A 27,730-nucleotide genomic window follows, 5' to 3' on the forward strand; every position below is an offset into this window, starting at 1 on the left:
TGGATTACACTCCTTTTTAACCTGCACTACACTCCAAAAGGGGCCCTGCAAGGGAGGAACCCGATACACACATTGTCCTCCATGCTTTATTCACTCTTGGTACAGAGGGGCACCTCGTGAAATGGCTCAATGCCACCTTAGTGGAGGCCTCCACTGGCCCTCTAGATATATTACGGGCGCGCTGGGATCGATGTGTGTAGAGTCCTTACTGACTCGGAGTGGCGTAAAGTTTTGCGATACCCAGGGAATGTTTCCAGGAACACCCGACTGAAATATATTCAATTTAACTATACGCATATGACTTATATGACACCACATGGGCTTAATATGACATATAGAGGGGAGGTGAGACAATGCCCTAGATGCGCACACCCTGATGCTGACTTTGGCAATATACTTGGGATTGCCTGAGTGGGAAAATCGTTGTAGATGTGATGAATTGTGCGGCTTGTACAATAATTTCAAAGAGGTACTTACTGTGCTTCTTTGCAGCATCTGTTTGGGATTTGAATTGTAGACTTTGTCCTTGCAGATGTTTTTTGCACTTTCTACTGACTTGCAGATTATGTAATAGATTCTGGGAGCAGGTTTGACACCACCCTCTTTTAAGTTCTCAATGTTGTCTGCATTACTATGGGCTGTGATTCACTGGCTGATGAGTTTGTCTTCTTGATGTGAGTCGACTCATCAATAATGCTATAATTTGGGACCTATTCACAAAGTCATTTTAGAGAACGTAACGTAGTACCCTTGTAGGACTCTTTTGCTTACTCTTAACTGCCTTAAATATTCAATGAAAAAAACAAAAGTTAAAGCATAGTTATAGTTAGGAAAATTTCTAGCAAGTTTAAACTACACAAACTTTAATAATATTAAGTAGTGCACCTCGTTACACCCTTTTCAGCTCGCTAACCAGACAACACTAACTATAACTTGCCACTCTACCATGCACTGTGTTCTTATAATGACATATGAGAAGTTATAAATGTTGTTATTAATGCTATGATTTCACATGCTATAAGTGATTAAATATGCAAGGGTATTAACAATGCATGGAAAAGGCATGAGTTATAGTTGATTTAGTGTGGCGAGTGAGGTGACAATGCTCTGATCGGAGGTAAGTGACTTGTAGTCTTTTGGAGTTGGTGCTTAAATTATACATTGAAATAATAATTATGACTTTACAATTTTTAGTGTTTGTGTATTTTAATTTGGGTTTGTACTGAAAGAATACAGAAGGTATTTCTAACTATAACTTATCCCTAACCTTTGTTTTTTTCATTGTATGGTAATGGTTTTTGTTTTTTAATTTAAAAAAATTCAAATCGCAGTGTGGATTGTCATAGATTGGCGTACCATAAAGTGGAGTGTAGTACAGTACAATGAAGGAGAGTGTTGTTGAGTCTAGTGTCGTAGAATGGAGTATTGTAGAGTGTAATAGAGTAGAGTGAAGTGGCGTAACTAACAGTAGAGTAAAGTGTTAAAAAGTGGAGTGGTGTGTCGTATTGTGGAGTTGAATATTGTAAAGTGAAGCTGCATGTTGTACAGTGTAGAGGCATGTCGAACACTAGAGCTGAGTGTTGTGCAGTGGAGTGTCATGAAATGGAGTGTTGTGGAGTGGAGTATCATCTAGTAGAGTGTCGTACATTGGCAAAGAGTGTAACAGAGTGTTGTATAGTTGTGTTGTCGGGTGTAGTGTTGTGGAGAGTCTTCTACTGTGTAGTGAAGTATCATTTTTTGCGAGAAAACAGTGCATGGTAGAGTGGCGAGTTATAGTTGGTGTTGTTTGGAGCAAGCATAAAATAGAGTTTAACGAGGCCCCTACTTAAAACAATTTGAAGGTGGTGGCTACATTGTAAATAAAAGTTCTAACTATAAGTTTAGACTTTTTAAAGAGTATGTAATTTAAACTTGGTTTGTGTAGAAAAGGCACGTTTTTGTACGGTCACCATCTATTTTTTGCTCCAATGCTGATGGTTTTAACTCTGGAAGTGCACTGTAGCCTGCTGCCTAGGTCCCGGTGCCAGTGCTCTCGCCCTAAAACTTACACATGTGATTGGACAACCCCAATTGGCAAGGACTTTATCCCCCTATAAATCCCTAGTATGTGATACCAGGGATACCCATGGTATGGGTTTTAAAGGGGTCACCAGGGCCTGAAGCACTGTTTGCGCCACCCTGAGTGACACAGGTAAATTCATGAAAGCAGTATTGCTATAACTCGACTTTGCATGTGTGGCAGAGTCAATGCAATATTTTTTAATATATGCCAGTCACCCCTAAGGAAGGGGGTCCTGAGCCAAGGAGGCATGGTGCATTATATTAAAAGGTGTGGACATGTAAGTGCAAGCTTATATGTCCCTATTTGGCCTTTTCCATTAAAGGCTACTACAAGTGATCAGCGGTTTGTAGGATAACATTGGCTGGCACCCGGGCAAAATAGAATTCACCAGCTCCATTATGGGACTGCCAAAATATTTCATGTTTGGTATCAAACAACATGCTTATCACCCCTGACACAATTCTAGTGTTGAGTAGAGGATGCCCACCTGGGTGCCCCATCCTTTTCTGTGCTCTGGCTGTCTGCCTCCAGCTGCTGCCACCAAGACAGGAATCAAACCCCCTGCCAGGAGATGTGAACCCTCCCAGGAGTCAAAAACAATGGGCTGGGTGGGATGGAGGTCACCCCTCCCTCCCAGACAGGATGGCTAGTAAAGTGGCACATCAAGGCAGTGAGCTTCAAAGCCTTCACTGCCTGTGATATCCAACCAGGCTACCTTCCAAAGGAGGAAACAGCCTCCCATCTGCATGGGCACATTTGCACGCAGTCAGGTGGGTAAATTAGGTATTCAGGAGATGTACATCCCCAGAAGGCTAGCAAAAGTTCTAGGGTCGGCTACCTGGTCTGTACTGCTAAGAAAGGTTTCTGCCATTTTTAAAAGTGGCAGACTAGAGGGTTCTCAGTAGAAGATGTGACATACCCTCCCCCAGATGTTGTCACCTCCGGGGTGGATTAGTCACTGGGGCTAATAGTCCATTGGGTACTTGCACCCACACCCTTAATGCCCCTAAATCTAGGATTTAAGGGCTACTCCTGACATCAGAACCTCAGTTCTGCTCTGGCTTGCAACAAAGGACAAAGAAGAGGCCTGCGTCTGCGACAACAGGATGTGCACAATGCAAAGGCATGATACTCTGCACTTGTGACAACCTTCCTGGAACTGCACGACTGCAGCTCATCCTGGACCAAAGACTGGTTCCATAGACTCTCATGGCTTGGTCTTGGGACCTGCATCACCTTTTCCCTCCTTGGGGTCCACCCAACTCGACCTGCAAGTGACTGATTGTCACCAGTCGTTTTTCCCTTTGACCGCAATGCTAACGTTTTGCAGTGACTTATTATTGCTTCTAAAATCCATATCTCCGGTCATACTTATCTAATCTACTACATTTTGGTGTCTAAAAATACATTAAAATCGGCTTTATTTTTATAAATTGGTGTCTGATTTCTTTCGAGCCGTGTCAAGTACTTATCGTCCATGTTGGTACTCTGAAATGCTTGAAAACGTGTTCCTCTAGTAAAGCCTGACTGCTGTTTGCCACGCTACCAGGACTGAGCTAAGGATTTAATATTGTAAAGCAAAGGACCATCCTTGGGGTATTGTGAGAGTATTGCATGGTGAAAGCTAACCAGCATTGCCATATAATACTCCACCTTCCTACAGTTTGTATAGGGAAAAGAAGTTTCCCTAACTATAACAAAGCTTTAACCTTTATTTTTTTCATTTACTTTCTATGTTTTTTTCATATTTTTAATAAAAATGTGTTTCAAATCATAAACTCCAGTGTTGCAAGTGGAGAGCTGTTTTGTGTAGTATCATACAGCACAGTAGAGGAGAGTTTTGTAAATTCTGGTGTCAAAGACTGGAGTGTTGCAGATTGGAATTGAGTGAAGGAGGGTGAGTGCTTTGTCATATAGTGAAGTGGCGAATCGTAGAGAGAAGCTGAGTGGTGTGTCATTGAGTGTCATACAGTGTAGTACAATGGTGTTGATTGGATAGGCAAATAGTAGATTTGAGTGCCATACAGGGGCATAGAGTGTAGAACGGTGTTGAAGAGTAAAGATGCATACAGTGGAGTAGACTGTCAGACAGTGGAGCGGCATAGAGAAGAGTATATTACAGTGGCCTAGAGTGGGATAAAGTGGAGTGGAGTGCACTGGAGTGAGGCAGTGCAGAGTGGAGTAAAGTGTCAGAGAGTAGTGGCATGTCATAGACTATAGTGGTGTGAAGTGCAGTAGAGTTGAGTGGCGTAGCATACAGGCCAATAAAGTGTCATAAATTGGAATACTGTATTGTACAGTAGAATGTAGTGAGGCATCGTACAGTATTGGAAAGTGATGTAGACTACAGTACAGTAGAGCGGTGTTCAGTCTAGTTGATATTTTTGGAGTGGTGACCAGTACAGTGTTGTAGGGTGTAGTACAGTGGATTGGCAGACAGTGTTATAGAGTACAATTACATTGAGTGATGTACAGTGGAGTAGTGAGGTAGAGTAGAGTACTGTGTCTGAGTAGAGTGGAGTAAAATGGGGTGCAGTGGCATACAAAGTTGCATACAGTGTCTTATAGTGGACTAGAGTATCATAGCAGAGTGTTGTATAGTAGCATACATGTTGTAGTGGTACAGTGTTGTCTCAAAAAAATGAGGGGCCCCTTTCTCACCAAAGGATTAGGGCACCAAATGGACCTTAGTCAAGAGAAAATCCCCTTTGGTCGACTTCAATTCACCAAACTGCATGCATTCAAACACAAAACCATATCACCAGAACATAACACCATTACTATCAAAGGCCAAGTGCTAGAAACATATAAATATTTTATTAAAAATAACCAACCATGTGGTCACACACAGAAAATATTTTCCGTAGAATATTAAAAGAATTAAAAAAACAATTTGACAGTTCAGTGTTGTACAGTGGAATGAAGGAGTAAAGACAGGAGTGAAGTGTCGGAGAGTGGCATACATGGTAGAGTATTGTAGAGTGGAGATGCATAAAGTACAGCAGTTTGTGAAACAGAGGAGTTGCATCTAGTGAAATTTAGTATAGTAGCATACATTGAGGTAAAGTCTTGTACAGTGGAGTGAAGTGGTGTAACACAGTGTGGAGTAAAGCACAATAGAGTGTACTGGTGTGTCATAAAGTAGTGTGACATGGAGTGTACTGGGGTAGCATAGGTAGTAACCTGTTATAAATTGGAGTGGGTCTCATACTGTAGTGTGGAGTGCTGTGTCATATAGAAAAGTGTTGTATAGTGGAATAGGGTGTTGTACATTGGAGTATACAGGCATCAAGTAGAGTGTAGAGTTGGACAGTGGAGTGTATGAAGATAGAGTGGAGTAGAATGTTGTAGAGTGCCATGAAGTGTAGCATACTTTTACAGAATTTAGTTATATAGAGTAGAGGAGAGTGGCATACAATGGAGTGGTGTAGAGTGGATTACCATAAAGTAGAGTGCCATAGAGGGGAATAGCGTACAGTGGAATGTAGAACAGTGGAGTGGCATAGAGTAGAATAGTGTAGAGTTGAGTAGTGTACAGTGGTGAAGCTTAGATTGGAGTAGGGTACAGTTGATTGCCATAGTTTGGGATGGCATAAGCTGAAGTGGCGTAGCGTAGAGACGAGGAAACTGTTATAAATACGAGCTACGTCTCATACAGTAGAATTTAGTGCTGTGTCATACAGTGTTGAAAAATTTGTTGTACAATAGAATGTACGAGCTTAGAGTTAAGTGCAAATTTGGACAGTGGGGTGTACAGGGATAGAGTGGAGTGGGGTATAGTAGAGAGGCACAGAGTGTAGAAGAGGTTTGTAGAGTAGAGTAATATAGAGTGGAGAAGAGTACACTGGAGTGGCATAGAATACCGTACAGTGGAGCGGCATAAAGTGGAATAGCGGAGAGTGGAGTAGCGTACAGTAGCTTACAGTGGAGTGCCATAAAATGGAATAGTGTAGAATGGAGTAGCGTAGACTGGAATGGCGTGCACTGGAATGGCGTGCACTGGAGTGGCGTAAAGTGTACTAGTGTATAGTGTAGTAGCGTACAGTGGGAGTGGTGCAAAGTGTAATAGCATATAGTGGAGTAGCGCACAGCACAGTGGTGAAGGGGTGTAGACCAGAGTGGCGTACACTGGAAAGGGGTATAGTGTAAAAGCATTCAGTGGATGTGTCCAGTGGAATAGCGTAGAATGGAGTGGGCTAGAGTATAGTGCCATACACTAGAGTGGTGTAGAGTGGAGTAACGTACAGTGGAGTGGCACAGTGAAATACCATTCAGTGGTATGGTGTAGAGTGGATTAGCATATACTGGAGTACCATATAGCAGAGTGGCATACAGTGGAGTGACATACACTGATAAGGCGTAGAGTAGAGTTGCATACTGTGTAGTAGTATAGAATGGGCTGTCATAGAGTGGAGTTGTGTACAGTCTAATAGCGGAGAGTGGAGTGGAGTGGAGTGGCATGGCGTAGAGCAGAGTGTTCTACAGTGGAGTGGCATAGATTGTAATAGTGTAAAGTGGAATAGCATACAGTGGAATGTCATTTAATGGAATGGTGTAGACTGGAGTGGTGTACAGTGGCATGGGTATTGTAATAGCATACTGTGGAGTGACGTACATTGGAGTGGGGTCCAATCGAATAGTGTAGAATAAGGTGGCATAGAATGGCGTGCCAAACACTGGAGTGGCGTAGCGTACAGTAGAGTGGCATACAACGTAATAACATACAGTGGAGTGTTGTAGAGTGGATTAGAATACAGTGGAATAGACTAGAGTGTCGTGGCATACAGCAGAATGGCGTAGAGTGAAATAGCGTATTGTGGCGTTGCATACAGTGTAATATCGCAGAGTGGAATAGCACATAGTGGAGTGTCATACAGATGTATGTAAAATTTAGGAGCAATGTACATTATGGTGAGCAGAGTAACGCAAAACTTCGAATTGCTCTGCCTTGCATTTCTCCAGATTTACCAATCAACACAGGGCCACCATGCATAGTGACCTTGCGTTCCTTTGCAATTCTGACTTAAGTACTTCATTGCCCATGCGACACATGAGTGTTGCAAGGGTACCACAATCCAATAATACTGCTAGTCCTTAGTTCTAGTTTGGGCCATGGTCTAGCGTGATAACTTTGCAGTATACCTTGGTACATGGCAATGGCAAGCCACTATATAATTGGGTAATGATTATTTTTAGAGAATGAAAAGGCAGCCATGTTGCTTTTACTACACTTTGGCTGTGTTCAGTTTTAGGGCCTTAGATATAGGTGAGTAGTAGGTCCCTACCTATAACTACTTTGTTAAAGTGGTAATATGTAGAGAATGTATTTATATGAATTATATTTTTAAATTCGTTTACGGCCATGCATTGGTGGAAAACACATTTTGGGACCACTCCTTTTTATTTTTGCACCTGCTTAACGGTACACCACACAAATTTACATCATCTCAAAATGTAGATAATGCTATAGGTCTAGAAAGGTTTGTGGTGATTCGTCAAATGGGTGGAAGGTTATTAGGAGCTGAAGTCCAAAGAATTCTGATCGTTGGGAATACGAACTATAACTACAGAGTGGCAATCAGATTTTATGTGATTTCTTTATTTTTCACTAGTTTAGTTGTTATGTATTTATTTATTGGTTTACATAATCATGTGACCATAAATGTGTCTTTTAGTTGTTCTTTTAGTCATTTTGAAACTTTACATATGCAGTCTAGTTTGCTTCGTGCTTTCTTGATACATTTAGTAGGATTGTGCTACATATGAAGCCCAACGTGAAGGAAAGCCAATCATTTTTTTTCCCTAATGGCAAATTATCATTTTCCCTATGCTAGCCTAACTGTGCACGATCCAGGCCTCATTTGTTTTGGGCATGTTACTATCTAATCACGTTTATCTTTGTGCCACATTGTATTTTCACACAGAACTTGCAGCTGTTTTCACGTTCTGTTCTTTCCTGGGATTTAGTCTGAAAACAGCAAACCAGGTCAAACAACAATGTCCCCTGCTATTTCGTTCTGTCAGGTTGGCACTCTGCAGGATCCTCTCGCAGTAATAAAGCTCCACCTCCGGACCTCCCAAACACCCTGAATTATAAACACAGGATGTTGAAGCGATACGGTGAGGGAAAAAACCCCAAAGGGAAAAAAACGGGAAGGGAAGGAAAGGGACAGCAGGGAAGGGAAGCTGTAAGACAAAATACACAGCAGGTTAGTACACTTCCTTAATCCTACTCTCATTAAATTCTCGCTAAAGGACGGGGTGTCACCTGTGCTGTCAACGATTCTTAGCATCCATGCAGCGGTATTCTCTTCGCGCCTTCCTTCCCTAAACAACACAAGGACCTCAGTTAGTATACACTGCATACATCTGCAACACTGCTCTATGTATGTAATGCTAATGCAAAGTACATACCCCAGAAGTGTTAAGAACTCGGATATAAAACAATCTTTAAAGTCAATCAAATCTTGACTAGTATCCAGCTTCCTTGTTATATAAACAATAAGGTAATGCAAACAAAGAGAGATATCCTAAGGTAGTTCCTAGGCAACCGGTACAGATTCCTTCATCTACACAGATTAAAACAATGAGCAATTTTCCAAGTTCATAGTAAACCAAACACGGTAGGGCGTAGTTCCTATACCACCGCCGTCCGCTTTGGTATTTGTATTCCACAAGATAGTTAATCAAAACGTCATGTCTTCATGACGGCAATGCGGAGGGGCTCCCCCTGCACTCCACCACTTGGATCACAAAACTCGACCCCCAAAACAAACGAACAACCAAGTTCACCCTCTCAATAGTGAGAGATTCAAAAGATGTAGCACCAAACAAGCGAGAACAAGAAATGCTCGCAAACGGCTCAAGAGCGACCCGCTCTTCTTAATGCAAAGACGCGCCAAAGTAAGGACGCGATAACGATACCATTCAGGATGCCTTATTTCAGCAGACGCCTGTTCTCTTCTGATACTGATGGAGCGAGATAGAAAACAAAATTTTGTTTAATCTCGTGAAGTCACATTTCCATAACATGAATAATAATATTAATGATTTGTGATATGTTGTGCTAATACAACTTAGATTAAACTTTACACATGGGGGGACTAACATGTGTGCTCATAAACGTGCATAAATGTTGCATCTTTTTGTTCGTGCAAAATAATAAAATAATTTATTGTTTTTGTTTTTGTCATTACTAACTGCTGCAAACTTAAAAGAAGCATGTGCTTGTTTTGCTTTTCCTTGTCTGTGTGATGTCATTTCTACTATTCTAGGTGCATATGAGTCTCATGGAATAACGGAGACTGGTAGATATAAACGCTGCTTTATTTGTTTGCAATGGCTAGGTAACATTTTGATTAATCGGGTGGGTTAATTAATTAGTGAACCAAGGGGTGGATACAGAATCTACATTATTTCTTACATTAATACTTTTCTTGTGTTTGTTTTATACTAGAAAGCTTAAAGTTGCCTGCTTTTGGGCCTAGTCACTTGAGTCGCAGAAAAGAGCTGACTTGTAATTCTGCAAAAGTCACGAGACGCCCATTCTGAATTAAAACGTTTACCAAAGCTGCATTCACAAAGCAAAAACTGATGTGCTGCCGTCATTCTGTCGGACATGGCCAAGGTCGAAAAAGAACATTTTGTCAGTCCTTAACTTGGCATCCGCGGAAGTCAATAGAAAGTCAATGGACGCTGCGAGAATGACTTTATACAATTGTTGCAACATAAGGAAGCTCCTGGTTGCACTCGGAAGGGACAATGGTCTCTAAGAAAAGTGATTTAATGGAAATTTTGAAATGTGGGTGACATGTCACTTGTCACTCTCAGCCAATGGGACGTCGAGGATTTCTGAAAACTTTCCTTTGCGTAGTTAGTTAGCGTAGAAAGGTATAAAAAGTCATGCCCCTAGGGATGGGCTGGCTGCTGCTTTCTAACTTTCCGATGAGGGTGAAGTGCTGACGGACTTTACTTGGAGCACGTAAGAATCCTCAAAGAACTTTTCTTTAATTTCTATCTATTTAACTCAGTTAGGGAATTAGGTTTTAGAAATGCTAAACTTTATATATTCACTTTAAATTTGATTTACTTGCTTAAATCGTATTTTCTCATATTTCTTTACAATCATGTTTGCTTTATTGTTAATAAAACTCATTTATAAAACAACCAACTTATATACCATAATTTAGTAAATAAAATCTTACTTTTGACAAACAAGCTGGTCTTGGTTATTCAGAAGTGTAGGTTACTATTAGCTAGATCACGTCGCCAATGGTGGTCGTTTAAATGGTCAAGTTTTATTCTAATGACAATGTTCTTTTCGCAGATGTATAAATATATATATAGTTTGTAGATAATGTGTATATAGATTTAATCTGACCACCTGATTCAGTAGGCCCAAAATATGTCAGGTTTATAAATGGGTCCATATTTAGTATAAAATTTTGTTTATAGGTTATGAAGTTGGGTAGCGTTGTTTATGATATATTTTCTATAGGCCGCTGGATCAATTCTCTGGTAGCAGAAATTGATGGTTGCTAAGGGGTAACCAAGGTAATATGTTGGTTGCTAAGGGTTACTAAAGTGTTATGGTATGGAAATAGGATCGATGTTTTAACACATGTTAAGTTCGTTTTTCGTGCTATCTGTAAGCTATACCGGTATAGATTGTGTGGCGAGAAATTAGTCACGCAAGCCATCTGTTCTGTTTGAAGTGATATCGCCGAGTATCACAAGAGGTATCGCCGAGTACCATAGTGTTGTCGCCGAGCAACACAGTTTTAGGGCTAGGTCTGAATCTTGTAAAGTGAGGGTTTTCTAAGAAATTAAAGCAGCATGAGAATAGGGACAAAGCGCCTTTCATAAAACTCACTGTGATGAGAGTATTAGTTATCTCCGAGCTTGAGTGAAGGGTAAATTAGCGTCGGTGCATGATTATCTATAAACAGGTTAGAGTCCTGTACGGGTACATGTTTCATATCTATAAACAGGTGAGAGCCCTGTACGGATAACGTCGTTATTTTGCTAACGGTGCATGATCTCTATAAACAGGTGAAAGTCCTGTACGGATTTCATGTGTGTTTGAAATTAGGGAAATTTCAGTATGAAAGTGCGAGTTTGAATTGTATTTTATGTTCAAGTGGAACTCTTAGAACTTTCACTTCGCGGTGGGTTCAGAATAAAGCGAGTTCATAATTATACGTGTTAGAAGGGTGGGGTAAGGTTACTCTACTAACAATTGAATATTATCCTTAGTGTGAATAGCGCCGTCTATTCCGAAGTGTGGATACTTGAATGTATGTAAACTATCCTAAATAGTGAAACGAACAGATGTTGTCTTTATAGTCATCGTTAAAAATTAATTTACACTGAAAAGTGTTCTTAAAATGGCGCTGTGAAAAGATTTTGTGAAGGAGGGGTAAGCGCCAGGAGTGAGAAACGAGAAACCGCAGCTGCTGTGTACGTCACAGAGCCGCGCTGGGATTGGGTGACCTACGTCACAAGCTATATTCTGATTGGCTCTTGAGTCTCTGACGGCCTGTGAGCTGATTGGTCTTTCGGAAAAACTCCAAATTTATTGGTTGAACAGAAAAGTGACGTAGCTCAACTGTCATTGGCTTGTTGGTGTGTTTCGCGCACGGATTGGTTGTTTTTCGGAACATCCCGGAAATATTTTACGAACGATTTTGTGAATTAGTTTTAACTCTTAAAAATGAGTTATCATTTTAAACATGTTGAGAAAAAGCCAACATTATTTCAGAAATTTAAGAATTTATTTTCACCTGACAAGAAAATCGAAACGCGAGGTGGTAAACTACTTCATAAGTATAAAACACCTGCAGCGTATATGGAAGGTGAATATGGATATCATACTGTCTTATGGTTCGATAGTTGGAAACGTTATACTAAGAACGACGGTGTTTTAACTTGGCCTGATGATGGTTCATTTAATGTAAAAGTTTTAAGAAATTTACGAGAGAAAATGAATGCTCTTGTTCCGAAACCAAGACCAACTCAATTTGAAGCTTTAGTTGAGTGGGAAGACGAGATGTATCAGTTACAAAGAGAAGCTAGTGGAATTAAAAGACCTTTTAAAAATCCATCTTGGAAAAGAGAAACTCATGAAGATAGATTGCGAATGTGGAGACAGGGAAACATGAGTGAAGGATTATATTTAATTCATGAAATGGTAATGGGTTCTCCTACAGGAAAATCTATGGAAAGTGAATCTGAGGATGCAGTTATGGAAGAAATATATACAACTGCTAGAAAGAATCAGCCTAATCAGCCTTTGAGACCTCCTAGATCATGGTCTACTCCGGTGGTTTCTACTGAAACTTCACCGAGTGCACCTCCAATTAATGAAGCTCCTAAACTTTATCCAAATAATTGTGAAATCATTGAAACTCCTAGAAGACCAGAATTCGAGAATGCTCGAAATGAAGGTAGACATTTTACAATGGCTCCAAGAGCAAGAGAACCTCCAAAAGATTATACAAGAGAGGCAAGAAATGTTGAAGATGTTGATTATAATGAATATTTAAGATCAAAAGAAGAATTAATAAAAAGAATGACAAAAGGTATGGAAGCTGTGACAGTTCCAGTAACAATTGGTCCTGTTCAGCCCGTATTTGATCAAAAGGAAACAAACAAAACTGGATTAACTATTCCTTTAAATACAGAAATTCAAAAGGCTGCTGAAAAATTTTATTCAGATTTATCTGAAATAAACTCTTCTAAATCGAGAATGCCTGATTTAACCTTTAATGAGGATTTATCTCCAAAAACACCAATGGGTGCTATATCAGATATAGGGAGTCCTGAAGTCAGAGTAACCACACCAAAACTTGATGTGGCCAAATTAAAAGCGAATATCGAAGAATTAATCATTGGAACAATTGGTCCAGATAGTTTAAATTACTATCGAGATGATGAACTACTGTTCATTTGCAAAAGCATTCAGTGGAAAACGAAAAACAAATATGATCAACTAGAGGATCTAGCAACAGAACTTGAAATCGATGTGAGTAAACAAAAGAATTTTGCAAAGCATTACAGATTAGACTTTTCAGAAAGTGACATCGAGAGTTTAAACTCAATGGGAAGAATAGTTCACATTAAAGATTTAATTGTCTATATCAAAAAGCTAGGAGAACTGAACAAATGGAGAGTAAAATGGACGAAAAAGAAGGAAGATGAAAGATTGGAAAAATTGTCAAAACAATTTCCAATGAGAGAAATTGCAGGTGGAGGATATGTTCATGTCCCTTGGTCGAGACAGGACATTCTGTTATTTACAAATGACTTTCCAAAATTGAGGGAAAAACCAGTTGAGTGGTACAGGCAAGTCGATAGATTTATCAAAGTATCAATAGTTCTGTGGATAGATTTAGATGGATTTTTTGACATTGTAGTTCCATCAGATCTTTGGACAGAATGCAAGATATCGATTAGTTGGCCAAAAACAGAACCTGAGCGAATCAAAGAAACAGGTGCTCCAAATCCATTTGTAATGGATTTTTATGAAAAAGTAATTGTTTGGATGAAAAACAAAATTCCACCCAAAGAAGTCGATTGGGTTAAAATAGAAAGGACAGAGCAGGAAACAAAAGAATCAGTTCATTCTTTTTATGAAAGACTACTGTTAATTTTTAAACAATACAGTGGTTATGAGAAATTAGATGAAAAAGACATGAGCCATTTTGTCTATAGATTTGTTTATGGACTAAAACCTGAAATTGGAGAAATGATCAGAAATAGTATTGTCGGATGGCAATCACTATCTGTAGATGATATTCTAAGAAAAGCAAAGTATTGTAGCGATGAAATAGAAGTAAAACAGAAAAAGCTGAAGGAGAAAGCCATGTGGGCTCAGGTAAAGGTGGCTGAGCAACAGATTGCCAGCATGGGTAATAAGAACACTAATTTTGTTCAAACTGGAAATACAAACCAGATACAAGGAAAGTTTAAAGGAAATAATTTCCCAAAGAAATTTAGCCCAAAGATTGAGGAGTTGAAGCAAAGATTACCTTGTTTTAATTGTGGCGAAATTGGACATTGGAGAGACGAGTGTCCTCATCCTCCTAAAAACTTAAAGAATCCCTTATTGAATCCACAGATGCAGAATGGTGTTGACCTGCAGCGACAGCTACAGATACAACAGGGGTTAAACGAATTTAATATTCAGCGACAGTTACAGCAACAGCAACAACAACAGGTGAATAATCGTCAAGACCAATTGCCACAACCACCTTTTCCGAATTGTGGGGGAGTTCAAAAATATAATCCAAACGTGGGATTTCAGGGAAGTGAACAGGTAATAAAACCACAAAAACAGCAAAAGCAGCAAAGGGTTCAAATGCAAAATGCTTCACAACAATTTTTATTAGCAGAAAGTCAAGACAGCGATTCTGATGATTATTGCTGACGGTGCCCGAGAGAGGAGGAAGAGTGTGTTGTTGGAGCCACTCTTGAGGTTGACCAGTCTGGTCCTTTTGTAAACGGGAAAGTTAATGATGTAGACATCACTTTTCTAGTGGACACTGGTGCTACCCGTTCTACTGTTAGATCAGTGGAAATTGAAAACCTACCTCTCTCTGGGGATACCATCCAAGTTGTCGGAGTAAGTAATCAGCAAATTAAAACTGACCTAACTGATCCAGTACCAGTTGAAATTGGAAATTATAGAGACAAACACAGATTTGTGGTTTGTAATAGTAGTCCAGTAAATCTATTGGGCAGAGACATCCTATGTAAAATGAATTGTAGAATATATTGTTCTCCTGATGGAGTTGAGTTACAAACAATGGAGGAAGATGGTTTATACAGAATGACAATGATGATGATGGAAGCAGAAGAAACAAAATTGTTTCCTGCATTTGAAGAAAAGGATTTACCTGAAGAACTCAAAGAAACAGTAAAATCTGAAATATGGGATTTTACTGGAAATGAGATGGGTCTGATGAAAAACGTAGATCCAGTAAAAATTACATTGAAACAGGGAATAGAATTTCCAAACACTCCACAATATAAAATGAAAACAGAAACAATTGAAGGTATTACACCTATAATTGAAAAATTAATCAAGCAAGGTGTATTAAAAGAAATGAAGAGTAGCTCTTGTAATTCACCAATTATGGGAGTTAAAAAGTCTAACGGAACATTTAGAATCGTACAAGATTTGAGAAAGGTTAATCAAATTGTCGTTCCATGTTGTCCTGTGGTTCCAAATCCAGCAGTAATTCTATTTCAGATTCCACATGATGCTGAATGGTATACAGTCATTGACCTTTGCAATGCATTCTTTACTGTTCCATTACATCCAGACAGTTATGAAATATTTGCTTTCAGATTCCAAGGTAAGACCCTCGGATGGTCAAGAATCCCTCAGGGCTATACAGAAAGTCCTTCAATCTTTAACGAATTGTTAAAAAGATCATTAGAAGACCTAGACTTACCTGGTAGGTCTACGCTAGTGCAGTATATTGATGATTTGTTAATAGCTGCAAAAACAAGAGAAAATTGGGTAACAGACACAATAATTCTGTTAAATCGCCTTGCAGAAGAAGGACATAAAGTGTCCCCAGCAAAACTACAGTTTTGCAAACAAGAAGTAAAATATCTTGGTCACAGAATTGCAAAAGGAAAAAGACAAGTAACAATAGAGAGAATAAAAATGATTCAAGCAATGTTACCACCAAGAACACAAAGACAGGTCAGAATGTTCTTGGGAATGGTAGGTTACTGTCGACAATGGATAAGTGGATTTTCAGTAATTGCAAAACCACTACAAAGACTGACAAAGTCAGATGTAAAAGATCCAATTATTCTCAATGATGCTGAGATGGATTCTTTTGAGAACCTGAAAAAGAGCTTATGTCAAGCTCCTGCTTTAGGTATGCCAAATTATGAGAAAGATTTTGAACTGTATTGCAGTGAGAGAGAAGGATGTGCATTATCTGTGTTAATTCAGAGACATGGAAATTTAAAGAAACCTATTGCATACTTCTCTGCAGTTCTCGATCCAATTGCAAAAGCATTACCAGGTTGTTTGAAAGCAGTTGCAGCTACAAGTATCAGCCTCGAACAAAGTGAAGGGATCATTATGGGATTTCCTGTGAAAGTTTTTGTGCCTCATTCAGTTGAAATATTACTGACAAGAGGTAAGACTCAACATTTAACAAGTAGCAGATTGACAAAGTATGAGAAAATCATACTGGGAGCAGATAATGTTTCGATTTCAAGATGTTTAAATCTGAATCCTTCTACATTACTGCCTGATTCTGAAATTGTTGATGACATTGAAACAGAACATGAATGTTTAGATGTCATGGAATTCTGCACTAAACCAAGAAAAGACATCAAAGACAGACCTTTGTCTGAATCGGATTTTGTCTACTTTGTAGATGGCTCATGCTTAAGATCCGAAGGAGGTGTCTTAAAAGCTTCATATTCAGTTTGTACAGTCGTAGATGTTGAAGAAGCATCATGTCTTGAAGGAGTTCGTTCAGCACAAGTGGCTGAATTGATTGCTTTAATTCGTGCATGTGAAATATCAAAGGATATAAGAGTTACCATCATTACTGATAGTCAGTATGGGTACGGAGTTGTGCATGATTATGGACAACTCTGGTCACAGAGAGGATACATGACATCAGCAGGATCACCAATTAAAAATGCAGTTTTCATTAAGAGATTAATTGAAGCAATACAATTGCCAAAAGAAATAGCCATTGTTAAGTGTGCAGCGCACACTAAAGGAACTGATTATATTTCCAAGGGAAATGCCTTCGCAGATGAAACAGCTAAATACTGCGCAAGGAAAAATTATGCATATAATCGGGAGAGGAGTAAAGAAACTGATTCAAATTCATTAATGCTAACAACTGTTGTAGAAACATGGCATGAGATTAGAGATTTACAAAATGAAGCTGAAGATGAAGAAAAAGACTTATGGTTAAGATCAGATTGTAGACCACGTGAAGAAGATGGAGTGTGGGTTTACAAAGATGGCAGAGTAGTCTTACCAAATTGCTTGATTGCTGACATGGCCAGATTATATCATGGTCCAGCACATCTGGGAAGAGATTCTATGGTTAGACTTTTCAGAGAAACATGGTTCAATACCAAGTTTAGAACTATTGCTGAATCTTTTTGTCAAAGGTGTTTGTCATGCCAACAAATGAATCCAAACAGAAAATCAGTGGTGGGGACAGGAATAATTGGTCGAGAAGGTGGTCCCTTTACCAGGTTACAAATGGATTTCATTGAAATGCCCTTACACAATTGTTTGAAATATGTACTTGTAATTGTATGCTTATTCTCAAGATGGGTAGAGGCTTTCCCTACACGACATTGTGATTCAATTACAGTAGCAAAACTAATGCTCAGAGAAATCATCCCAAGGTACGGTTTTCCAGTCACTATTGAGAGTGATGGAGGAAGCCATTTTGATAACAAACTGATGAAGTTAATTTGCGAAGCTTTGAGCATTGAGCAGAAAATACACTGTGCATACAGACCAGAGGCATCGGGAGTAGTTGAACAAATAAATGGAACAATTAAAAACAGAATTGGAAAAATGTGTCTTGAAACAGGTATAAAGTGGACTGATGCTCTTCCACTTGTTTTGATGTCATTAAGAAGTACACCAGATAAAAAGACAGGTTTGAGTCCTCATGAAATTTTAATGGGAAGAGTTATGAGGCAAGCTTTTGTACCTGTAGGTAAACTGTTGAGCATTAATGACAGTGCAATTTTGGATTACTGTAAAAGGTTATCTGATATGGTAACTTCTGTGTCTAATCAGGTGGGAACTGAAGCTCAATCAGATGAAAAAGTTTTGACACATGATCTGAGACCTGGCGATTGGGTCAGAACGAAAGTACATCGGAGAAGGAATTGTCTAGCTCCTAGATGGCAGAAACCTAGGCAGATAATTTTGATCACTACTAATGCTGTAAAGTGCAGAGGATTAAAACGTTGGATTCATCCTAGTCATACTATTCCAGTACCAACTCCTGAAAGTTCTGATGTTGAAAGTGATACCACAGATGATTCTGATTCTGAAGCAGAAGGCAAAACAGAAGGTGAAATAATTCCAGATTCTGAAGATCGACAAGAAAGTCGACATCTGGAAACTGTGCCAGTGAATGGAAATTTGACAAGAAAAGACTTGGAAATTATTGAAATAGATTCTGAAGGTGAAGAGAATCTGTTAAAAGGAAAGATAACTGAGGATTCGGTTGTCTCCATTGAAGACAAAGAAGCAGAACAAAAAGAAGTTTCAGACCAGGAGAGTATCGAAAGGCAGAGAACAAACTCTGAAGTAAGGAACAGAAATCCGAAATCTGGGAAGTTAGAGGTAATTGAGGAAGAGGAGGAAGACGAATTACCGAGTACCAGTGATGGAAGACAAAGTGAAGTTCCTGAAGGAGTGAAATTGCCGAATAGAGAAGTTCCTGAGTCAATTGAAATTTCAGACTACGAAACTGAAGAAAGTGACGTGGAAGGTGAAAGTGAAAACAGAAAGAAAAGGACTTGGAAGTCAGAATCAAATAATTCTGAACCAAAGAAGAAGTACGTGAGAAAAGCAGACTACTGGCCAGGTGGAAGATTGAGAGTAAGATTGATCAAAAAGCCAAAAGAACAAGTTGAAGAAATCAGTAGTCAAAAGAGTCCTGGAAAAGAAGTTGGAGTTGGAAGAAAAATTGAAGTGATATCGAGAAAAGGAAAGAGAATAATAAGACCAAACCAAAAATACAAGTCTCCTGAGTGGACTTACTTAGTAATTCCACCTGTTATTGACATATATGATAGTAGTGAAGAAGAAAACGAAATCCAAGAAATTAGTGACAATGATTGAGGTACAGAAATATTGAATTGGCAAAAGGCTGAAGAAAAATTGTTAGTTGACACAAGGTCGAAGAAAAACTGTTTAGTTGAAGAAAACTTATGTATGACATAAGGTCGAAGAAATCTTGTTTAGGGTTTTAAAAAAAAAAAAAAAAAAAAAAAAATATATATATTTTAAAAGGGGGGTGTAAATAAATTTAGAATTTAAAAATTTATTTTTATTTTATTTTTTGAGGCTAAAACTAACCAAGAATGCCTTATGTTAAGGAGAGCACTTCAAAGTGTTCTGTTTTTAAAAGATGCTGTAAGATGACTCTGGTGTGTCTGCTCATTTTAATTCTGCTCTGGTTGGTACTAGCTGTGATTATCCCTTTAGAAATGAATAGAGAATTACACAAAGTTAACTTAACAAGCAAAGCTCTGGTTAGCCAAACTAAACATAGTACGTCTGCAAAAGTTATTGATCATCAGCCTAACATTCATCAAGATAAATCGATAGGTGATTTTTCAAGTAATACATTCACAAAGCTATTGAGTGAATATGTTAAGGTAATGGATGCAAAAGACTGCTATGTCTGTGTTAAGTTACCTGCTTCTGTTTCTGAGGGAGTAACATATAATATGCTTCCTCTCACTTATGCTGTAACATGTAGTGTATTAACTAGTTTATTTTATCAAACTGGACGTTTAGAATATTACTATTCAAATTATGATGAAATTTTTGCAAATATTAAGATTGATAATGCTTTAAATAAGCATAAGAAAGCAAAACAAATGAGAGAATTTTTCCTTGTTACTAATGAACTCACTTACGAGTATGCTTACAAGAATAATCTAACATGTAAATTAAGCGCTGAAGGAAAGAAATTTTTGAACATGGTTGAGGAGAGAAGAGCAATTTATAAGAGGAATGAATTAGTCAAGCAGACTAAGTCAGCTTTCTGGCAAAAAGAGGATGAGAAATTAAATGGCAAAATGCTTGAAAATATTGCAATTCACATAGACAAACCAGTTAGTGGAAAACTTTGCATTAGAAGAGATAATACACTTTTTGATAATTATTTTGTAGGTGCAAGTAACTGTGAAGATACTTATCAGATTTTGGGAGGTTGGGGATTTAAAGGTGGAAAAGATCCTATCTTTCCTGGGATTTATTTTGTTTGTGGTGACAAAGCCTACTACAACCTTCCAGACCATTGGTATGGAACTTGTTATGTGGGAATTGTTTTTCCTAAAGTGTTTCATGTTGACAGAGATTCAGAAGGATTGTTTAAAATTCATAATTATGTAAATAGAGTTAAAAGAGAAACTTTTACTGAAGTTCTGGGAGATATTTTTCAAGCTGTAATACCTTTTGTTGGTATAACCCTAAATGCAGGGAGAATCAGAAAATTGTCTACTATAGTTGATAGATTATCAACTGACACAGCTGATGGATTTCAATTAGTGAATGTTGAAGTTATTGCAATTAGATCTATGGTAATTCAAGACCGCCTTGCTTTAGATATACTCCTAGCAAAAGAGGGAGGAGTCTGTGGCATTTTACATGTGCAACATTGTTGTACATATATACCTGATGAAAGTAAGAATATTGAAATGTATATTAAGAATATTACACAAATGCATTCAGAGATAATTCCTTTAGAAGAAGATGATTTTACAGGGAAACTTTCAAAAAGGTTTCAAGCAATTAAAAACTGGTTTCATAATATCGGAAGTTCAATTCTTGGCAAGATTCTGGCACCTTTGATTATAATAGTATTCATTTTTATTTTGACCAAAATAGGTTGTTTGTTACATAAGAGAAAGAAACAGTTGAAAGAAAAGAAAAGAATCTATAAACTTAGAAAAGAACAAGAAAGAGAGATCGAATTACAGGAGTTACATGGAGAACGTTATGTTAATTCCAAAGATTATGCAGAAACAGACTTTTAGGTTTACTGATACAAATGAATTTGAATCGATTTCTTAGAAATTTAAATTATCAAAAATTTTGAGTGCTGGTGTGGTGATTTGTTAATCACCAGATGAGGGAGTTGATGGAGCGAGATAGAAAACAAAATTTTGTTTAATCTCGTGAAGTCACATTTCCATAACATGAATAATAATATTAATGATTTGTGATATGTTGTGCTAATACAACTTAGATTAAACTTTACACATGGGGGGACTAACATGTGTGCTCATAAACGTGCATAAATGTTGCATCTTTTTGTTCGTGCAAAATAATAAAATAATTTATTGTTTTTGTTTTTGTCATTACTAACTGCTGCAAACTTAAAAGAAGCATGTGCTTGTTTTGCTTTTCCTTGTCTGTGTGATGTCATTTCTACTATTCTAGGTGCATATGAGTCTCATGGAATAACGGAGACTGGTAGATATAAACGCTGCTTTATTTGTTTGCAATGGCTAGGTAACATTTTGATTAATCGGGTGGGTTAATTAATTAGTGAACCAAGGGGTGGATACAGAATCTACATTATTTCTTACATTAATACTTTTCTTGTGTTTGTTTTATACTAGAAAGCTTAAAGTTGCCTGCTTTTGGGCCTAGTCACTTGAGTCGCAGAAAAGAGCTGACTTGTAATTCTGCAAAAGTCACGAGACGCCCATTCTGAATTAAAACGTTTACCAAAGCTGCATTCACAAAGCAAAAACTGATGTGCTGCCGTCATTCTGTCGGACATGGCCAAGGTCGAAAAAGAACATTTTGTCAGTCCTTAACTTGGCATCCGCGGAAGTCAATAGAAAGTCAATGGACGCTGCGAGAATGACTTTATACAATTGTTGCAACATAAGGAAGCTCCTGGTTGCACTCGGAAGGGACAATGGTCTCTAAGAAAAGTGATTTAATGGAAATTTTGAAATGTGGGTGACATGTCACTTGTCACTCTCAGCCAATGGGACGTCGAGGATTTCTGAAAACTTTCCTTTGCGTAGTTAGTTAGCGTAGAAAGGTATAAAAAGTCATGCCCCTAGGGATGGGCTGGCTGCTGCTTTCTAACTTTCCGATGAGGGTGAAGTGCTGACGGACTTTACTTGGAGCACGTAAGAATCCTCAAAGAACTTTTCTTTAATTTCTATCTATTTAACTCAGTTAGGGAATTAGGTTTTAGAAATGCTAAACTTTATATATTCACTTTAAATTTGATTTACTTGCTTAAATCGTATTTTCTCATATTTCTTTACAATCATGTTTGCTTTATTGTTAATAAAACTCATTTATAAAACAACCAACTTATATACCATAATTTAGTAAATAAAATCTTACTTTTGACAAACAAGCTGGTCTTGGTTATTCAGAAGTGTAGGTTACTATTAGCTAGATCACGTCGCCAATGGTGGTCGTTTAAATGGTCAAGTTTTATTCTAATGACAATGTTCTTTTCGCAGATGTATAAATATATATATAGTTTGTAGATAATGTGTATATAGATTTAATCTGACCACCTGATTCAGTAGGCCCAAAATATGTCAGGTTTATAAATGGGTCCATATTTAGTATAAAATTTTGTTTATAGGTTATGAAGTTGGGTAGCGTTGTTTATGATATATTTTCTATAGGCCGCTGGATCAATACCGCCACCAGGAAACCTCCAGAATGAGAGCTAGCCGCTCCCGCAAGAATCCAAACAAAATCACGTACACTCACCTCCCGGCCAGACCGCGCTATATCCAGCCAGCAAGCAGAGGCTCATGGGAGATGTAGTCAAAAGCCTAATACTCATGGGAATTGTAGTTCAGGCAGGCGAGCAGTCTCAACCCTGACACGTTCTGGTCAGGCACTAGAACCTAGACACAACCCATGTGTGCAGCTGTTGTTTGTGAGCATAAGCGCCTTGTCATATAGGTATTCACATTAATGTAACATACAGAGAGAGAGAGACTTTCTGAGAGGAGATCACGGCTGTACCCAAGGTGTAGAATGTCCAACTGTGTATGCTATGGTACGGGATCTGCTACTAATTCCAGAGATCTTTGTTGTATAATCATTCCGCTTCTGTAGAAGGGGAGGGGGTTAGGCTTGTCTGTGTTATAATATGATAGGGCTTTTCATAATATATGGTTTACTGGTTATGCTAACTGTATTTTTGTTAGGCATTTGTTTTCTAATTGTGGCATGAATACTTCCTTCTAGAGCAGGATAGTTTAAATAAACATTTCCAACTTCCTTTGTGCCTCTGTGATATTTGTATTGTGGATGAGATTGAGAGCAAAAGGGGGTGTCCTGTTACTGCAATCCCTAAGAGAGTTGGAAGTGTTATGTTCCTCAATGTCAAGTCACTTACTCTGGATATGGTTTGGAGACAGGTGAGACACTATAGCTAGTCATACTCGGGCTCATGGGTACTGAGGTAGTATGGTGACTCAGTTCCTGCCTACTGATGTTCCGTGATCCCAAGCATAGTTCTGCTCCCTGCAACACATCCATCCAACTTTATCTGCAGTCATCTTGCCATATAATGGCAGAACACCAACATTCAATGGCATACATATTCAATATTATGAATGTATGTCAAAGTATAATTAGGAACTGTCATAGGTACAACCTCTGTGCAGGTGTCGAATGCTTGAATAGGCCACGCCCTTGTTGAACAAAAACAAAAAAGTTAATAAAACAAAAAAAATGTAAGTAACTAGCATCAGGTTGTCTTGACCTGCGGCACACAGTGTATGATGATGAATATTGAAACCATTAAAATGCCACTAATTCTTCTTGCCCTCTTTTCAATTTCAGTTCTTTGCCTGCCTCGTGATGCTTGGCTACGGCGCAAGTTCTTTCTTCAGCTTCCAAACTTGGAGGGGCTTTCCCACCAATGCAGCCACTAATCAGGCAGCGGGATCTCCAAATGCCTGAAATGTCTTCACTTATCCTAAAACCAACATGAAGAAGAACTATTTCTTGGTCAGGAATGGAATAAAATCTCGATGATATCATAGACATAGCAATGATCTTGAAACGTGTTGGTAGGCCATGCATACACACAACAGAGAATCAACAACTGCAACTGAAAGCGAGAATGTCCCACTTGAAGTTCCAACGATCCAGCAGCACTTGCCTCCACGGCATGGTGTCCATCAAGAATTTTGTCTCTGCATTGACTAATCACATCCACCAGTATCCAAACACTGCTGTTTAAATTGAACATCAGCTAAAGGCATTGTCTTGCATCATCTGTTGCACATTAGTGATTTCATACTGACCAGCAGTGGCCTCCCGGTCTCTTCGTAGAGACCAATATCAAACCTGTGCAAATCAAACAGATGTTATGACTGAAATGACTAGGAAATAATGCTGTTGAATCTGTTTCTGGAAGTAAATATTACATCTTAGATTTGATTAAAAAAAAACATTACACCGCACATAAAATTAATGTGATGTGATCTTAACACCACAATCAATTTCATTCTTTTCAGAAAAGATATTGACAATATGGAATGCAAAGTAGTTAACAGAGTGTAGTAATTTGTTTGCATTAGGTATTTGGAGGAGGAATATTACATTTAGGCGGAATATTGTGCCTATATACATTTTCATGATACATATGTATTTAAATAAAATACCTACACAACAAGCAGCCTACTACTTGAGGCAATTATAAGCATATGTATTTAGTATAGAGCCTAATTCTTTTTACATTTCTGCCACACATTCCTGCTGCTGTGATTGAACCCTGACTGTTCCTCTGTCCGCTTGGAAAAACGTGGTGTCAAGAAGAGGTGTCCAAATATTGGAAAATATAGGGGAATTCCGTTTTTAGCAGTCTGTGTAACTCTGAAATAAAAAAGATATCTTCATGCACTGGCCAAATCCGTAGCTTAGCCTCTGAAATATGGCAAGATGTTTACCGCATACATATTGATAACACGACAAAGACTGTTCAGGAAGACCACAACCACTATATGAATGTCCTTTTTGCTTACAAAGAACATCATCAGGGGTCACTTAATAAACACAATCGAAATCTTTCATAGACTCCCTGTATTTCTCCAGCAGTGCTTCTACACCTCTTAAGGATGTTACCTCAGCAGCTTATTCTATCAAGGGTAGTCAGAATAAATGCTGTACATTGAATACAGCTTTTTTTTTTTTTGCAGATTTATATAGCGCAAACTCAACCCAAAGGCTTGATATCAGCACCAGTTACGTTACACAAGGACACATGCATTTTTTTTGTGGTAGGCACAGGGAGATTAAGTGATTTGCCCAGAATCCCAGGATGTAGAGTCGACCGTGAGGCTCAAACCTTGGCTTCCCAGCTCCAACAGGCTCGAACCTTGGCTTCCCAGCTCCAACGTTGGCAGCTCTAGCGATTAGACCACATCCTCTCCCCTTCTTTCTTGGAGTAATGGCAACCGAAGCATGACCAAGGCGAAATCTCCTTATAACAGTGTTTCCCAAACTTTGGGTTAGGACCCACTGGTGGGTCGCGAGCCGATTTTTGGTAGTTCGCAAAAGTCCAAGTAATAAACAAAGATGCCTTAGAATTCTGTATTTATCTTGTCACAATTTCTGCGCTTGGAAAAACAGAGGTCAAATGTCAGGCTATGTCTTCTGACAAATTGCTGCTTATGTTTTTTAACATGGGGACTGGTGTTTACAAATTACTCTCACTTTGCAGTGAGAAAATGAAAATTAAAATGAATTATGCTACAATCCTGCCGGGGTACATGAAGTGTGAAAGGAAAGGCTGTAGAACGTCACTTTTTCCTAACACACAGCAACTTGAAAATACCTGTAAATGAATTGAACACATTCAGCAGTTAGAAAATCAAAAATGAAGCACAATTTCTTTGTAATTCTGAAGTATGATGGAAAGAAAGATTTTAATAGGATCAGAACAAATCAAGATGCTTTATTTGGTGATGCACAAATAATAAACACTCACTGAAACCCGATTTCCACACATTATTGTTTGTGTGCAACATAGTTTTATCATTAAATATCTGTGCAAATGTAGTGTCCATTTCAATGGAAAATATGCAGCCAGTAAATTACAATGCGCTACCATACAATGCTTTAGTTACATTAAATAAATCGCCCCCTTCCTGTCTATGTAAGTTAGGTGGGATGTGAAGGATTCGAAGGATTGTCATACTAAAAAGTGGGTCTTGGTTCTGTAATGTTTGGCAAGCACTGCATTATGTTTCCAAAATCTACTGCTTCTATTTCTTAGGAGAAGTAAAGTAGACATTGCAGCAGGGTAAATTTCCACAAGGTACTGTAAGATTTTACTAACAGTATAGTGAGGAACAAATGATGCACATAACATTAATTATATTGTGCTGTGTGAAGGAAGTTGACTTCTATATCTTTCTTTAAAGTGGCGATCCTTCCAATGTCCTAATGATGTTTCACCAAAGTAATTTTTCTTTTTTAATGTTTTTACAATTTTAATTGTGTGTCATTTTTTCTACCCTGGACTGCATTTGCATCTATTGTGGCATTTGTGACTGGTTGGCCTACCATGGACACTCTCACTTTAGATAGTTTGCATTAAACCTGTCAATTACTTATTTAATAACTATTTCCAAAATATAAGTTACACTATGGCACCCAATTTCAAAGGATAAAGTAAACTTTATGGCAAAACTGCTATTGGTAATCCAAGATTCTGTCCTATTTCCAACTACAGGGTCCCCTGAAATGTTTTTTGTCACCAAAAAATGATTCTCTAAAGTTTGCTTAAACACTGTGTGCAGCTAACATCACGATTGCATATATATGACGCAAGCAGCCTTGTGCCCAGGCACAACAGTGGTGAGCCCATACCAACGACCAATTGCAGATGGCTTGGTGAGTGGGTACTGAGATTAGGATAGACCCTTAGACCAAGAATAATAGTATTACCATAGAGATAATATTATTCTTACCCTCTGTCCTAGTTCTCGACTATTCTCAGGTAATAGTGAAATTTCCCAGCAAAAGGAAGGAAATAAGAAAGAAGATAAATTATAGTATCAGGGAATGTACTGATCATGAGAAAATAGATGACTTAAAACTTATTGATCACCTCTTGCATCAGTCTCAGATGATGCATGGAGACCATAGTGCCTGTTTAATGTGTGTGCAGCCATGTTGATGATGCAAGTCTGGAATTGCTGCTGAAGCCGCTTTGACTTTGCTAGAGTAAGTACCGATGCAAAGGACCTTTACAAGGGATTGGAACATTTGATGCATACCTAGCTATTACTGATAGAAGATAGATCCTAATGACAAAACCTTTTCTAAATAGATCTTATTCCACTCATTCATGTCAAAGATGATGTAAAGTATCTTTAATTATTCATTTTAATGATAATCCTAACTCAAACTCTTCATTTAGACCAAACTGTACCACCTGTTATTTAATAATACATCTGTTTTCTCTTTGCCTGATTTGGAATTCTCTTTTTGGACCTTGGATTGATACATTGTCCTAATACATTTAAACTCTATTCGGTAGAAGGATGAACAGTATAATGCTGTGCAAGGTGCGATTCTGAATAATTATTTTGCAAAGCTCGTGTGTGATCGGGAATTCTCGTATAATTTTCAGCATAAACATTCAATCAAATGCAGTACACATTTCTGATCACAATTATGTTTTTTTGGTATCATGTTGAGACCTGCCACATTTGTTTCTGCTAGAGTAGTTCTTGCATGTAAAGAAAGCCTGTTATAGGTGTATGATGGCAAGCATCTGAAGCAGGTTTCTTGGGTTGTGCTTGCAAACTTAACATGCCTTTAAGATGTCCTATTCATTTAAATGTAATTAATGGCAATCAGTAAGCACCTAATTTAAACCTTCATCATTCTCAAAAATGTTCCAG

General features: G+C 38.3%; 1 protein-coding gene across 1 annotated transcript in view; it reads left to right on the forward strand.

The window, feature by feature from the left end:
* PLLP (plasmolipin) overlaps nt 1-25,816 on the forward strand; it is a 232,815-nt gene extending 206,999 nt beyond the window's left edge. The window contains exon 4 of the mRNA XM_078671579.1: nt 23,655-25,816. Within this exon, the coding sequence (XP_078527705.1) occupies nt 23,655-23,774 (120 nt within the window). The 3' untranslated portion in view covers nt 23,775-25,816. The remainder of the gene's footprint in view (nt 1-23,654) is intronic.
* Nucleotides 25,817-27,730: the final 1,914 nt, after the last annotated feature.

The sequence above is a fragment of the Lissotriton helveticus genome, chromosome 12, assembly GCF_964261635.1.
Source record: "Lissotriton helveticus chromosome 12, aLisHel1.1, whole genome shotgun sequence".
NCBI classification, from domain to species: Eukaryota; Metazoa; Chordata; class Amphibia; order Caudata; family Salamandridae; genus Lissotriton; species Lissotriton helveticus.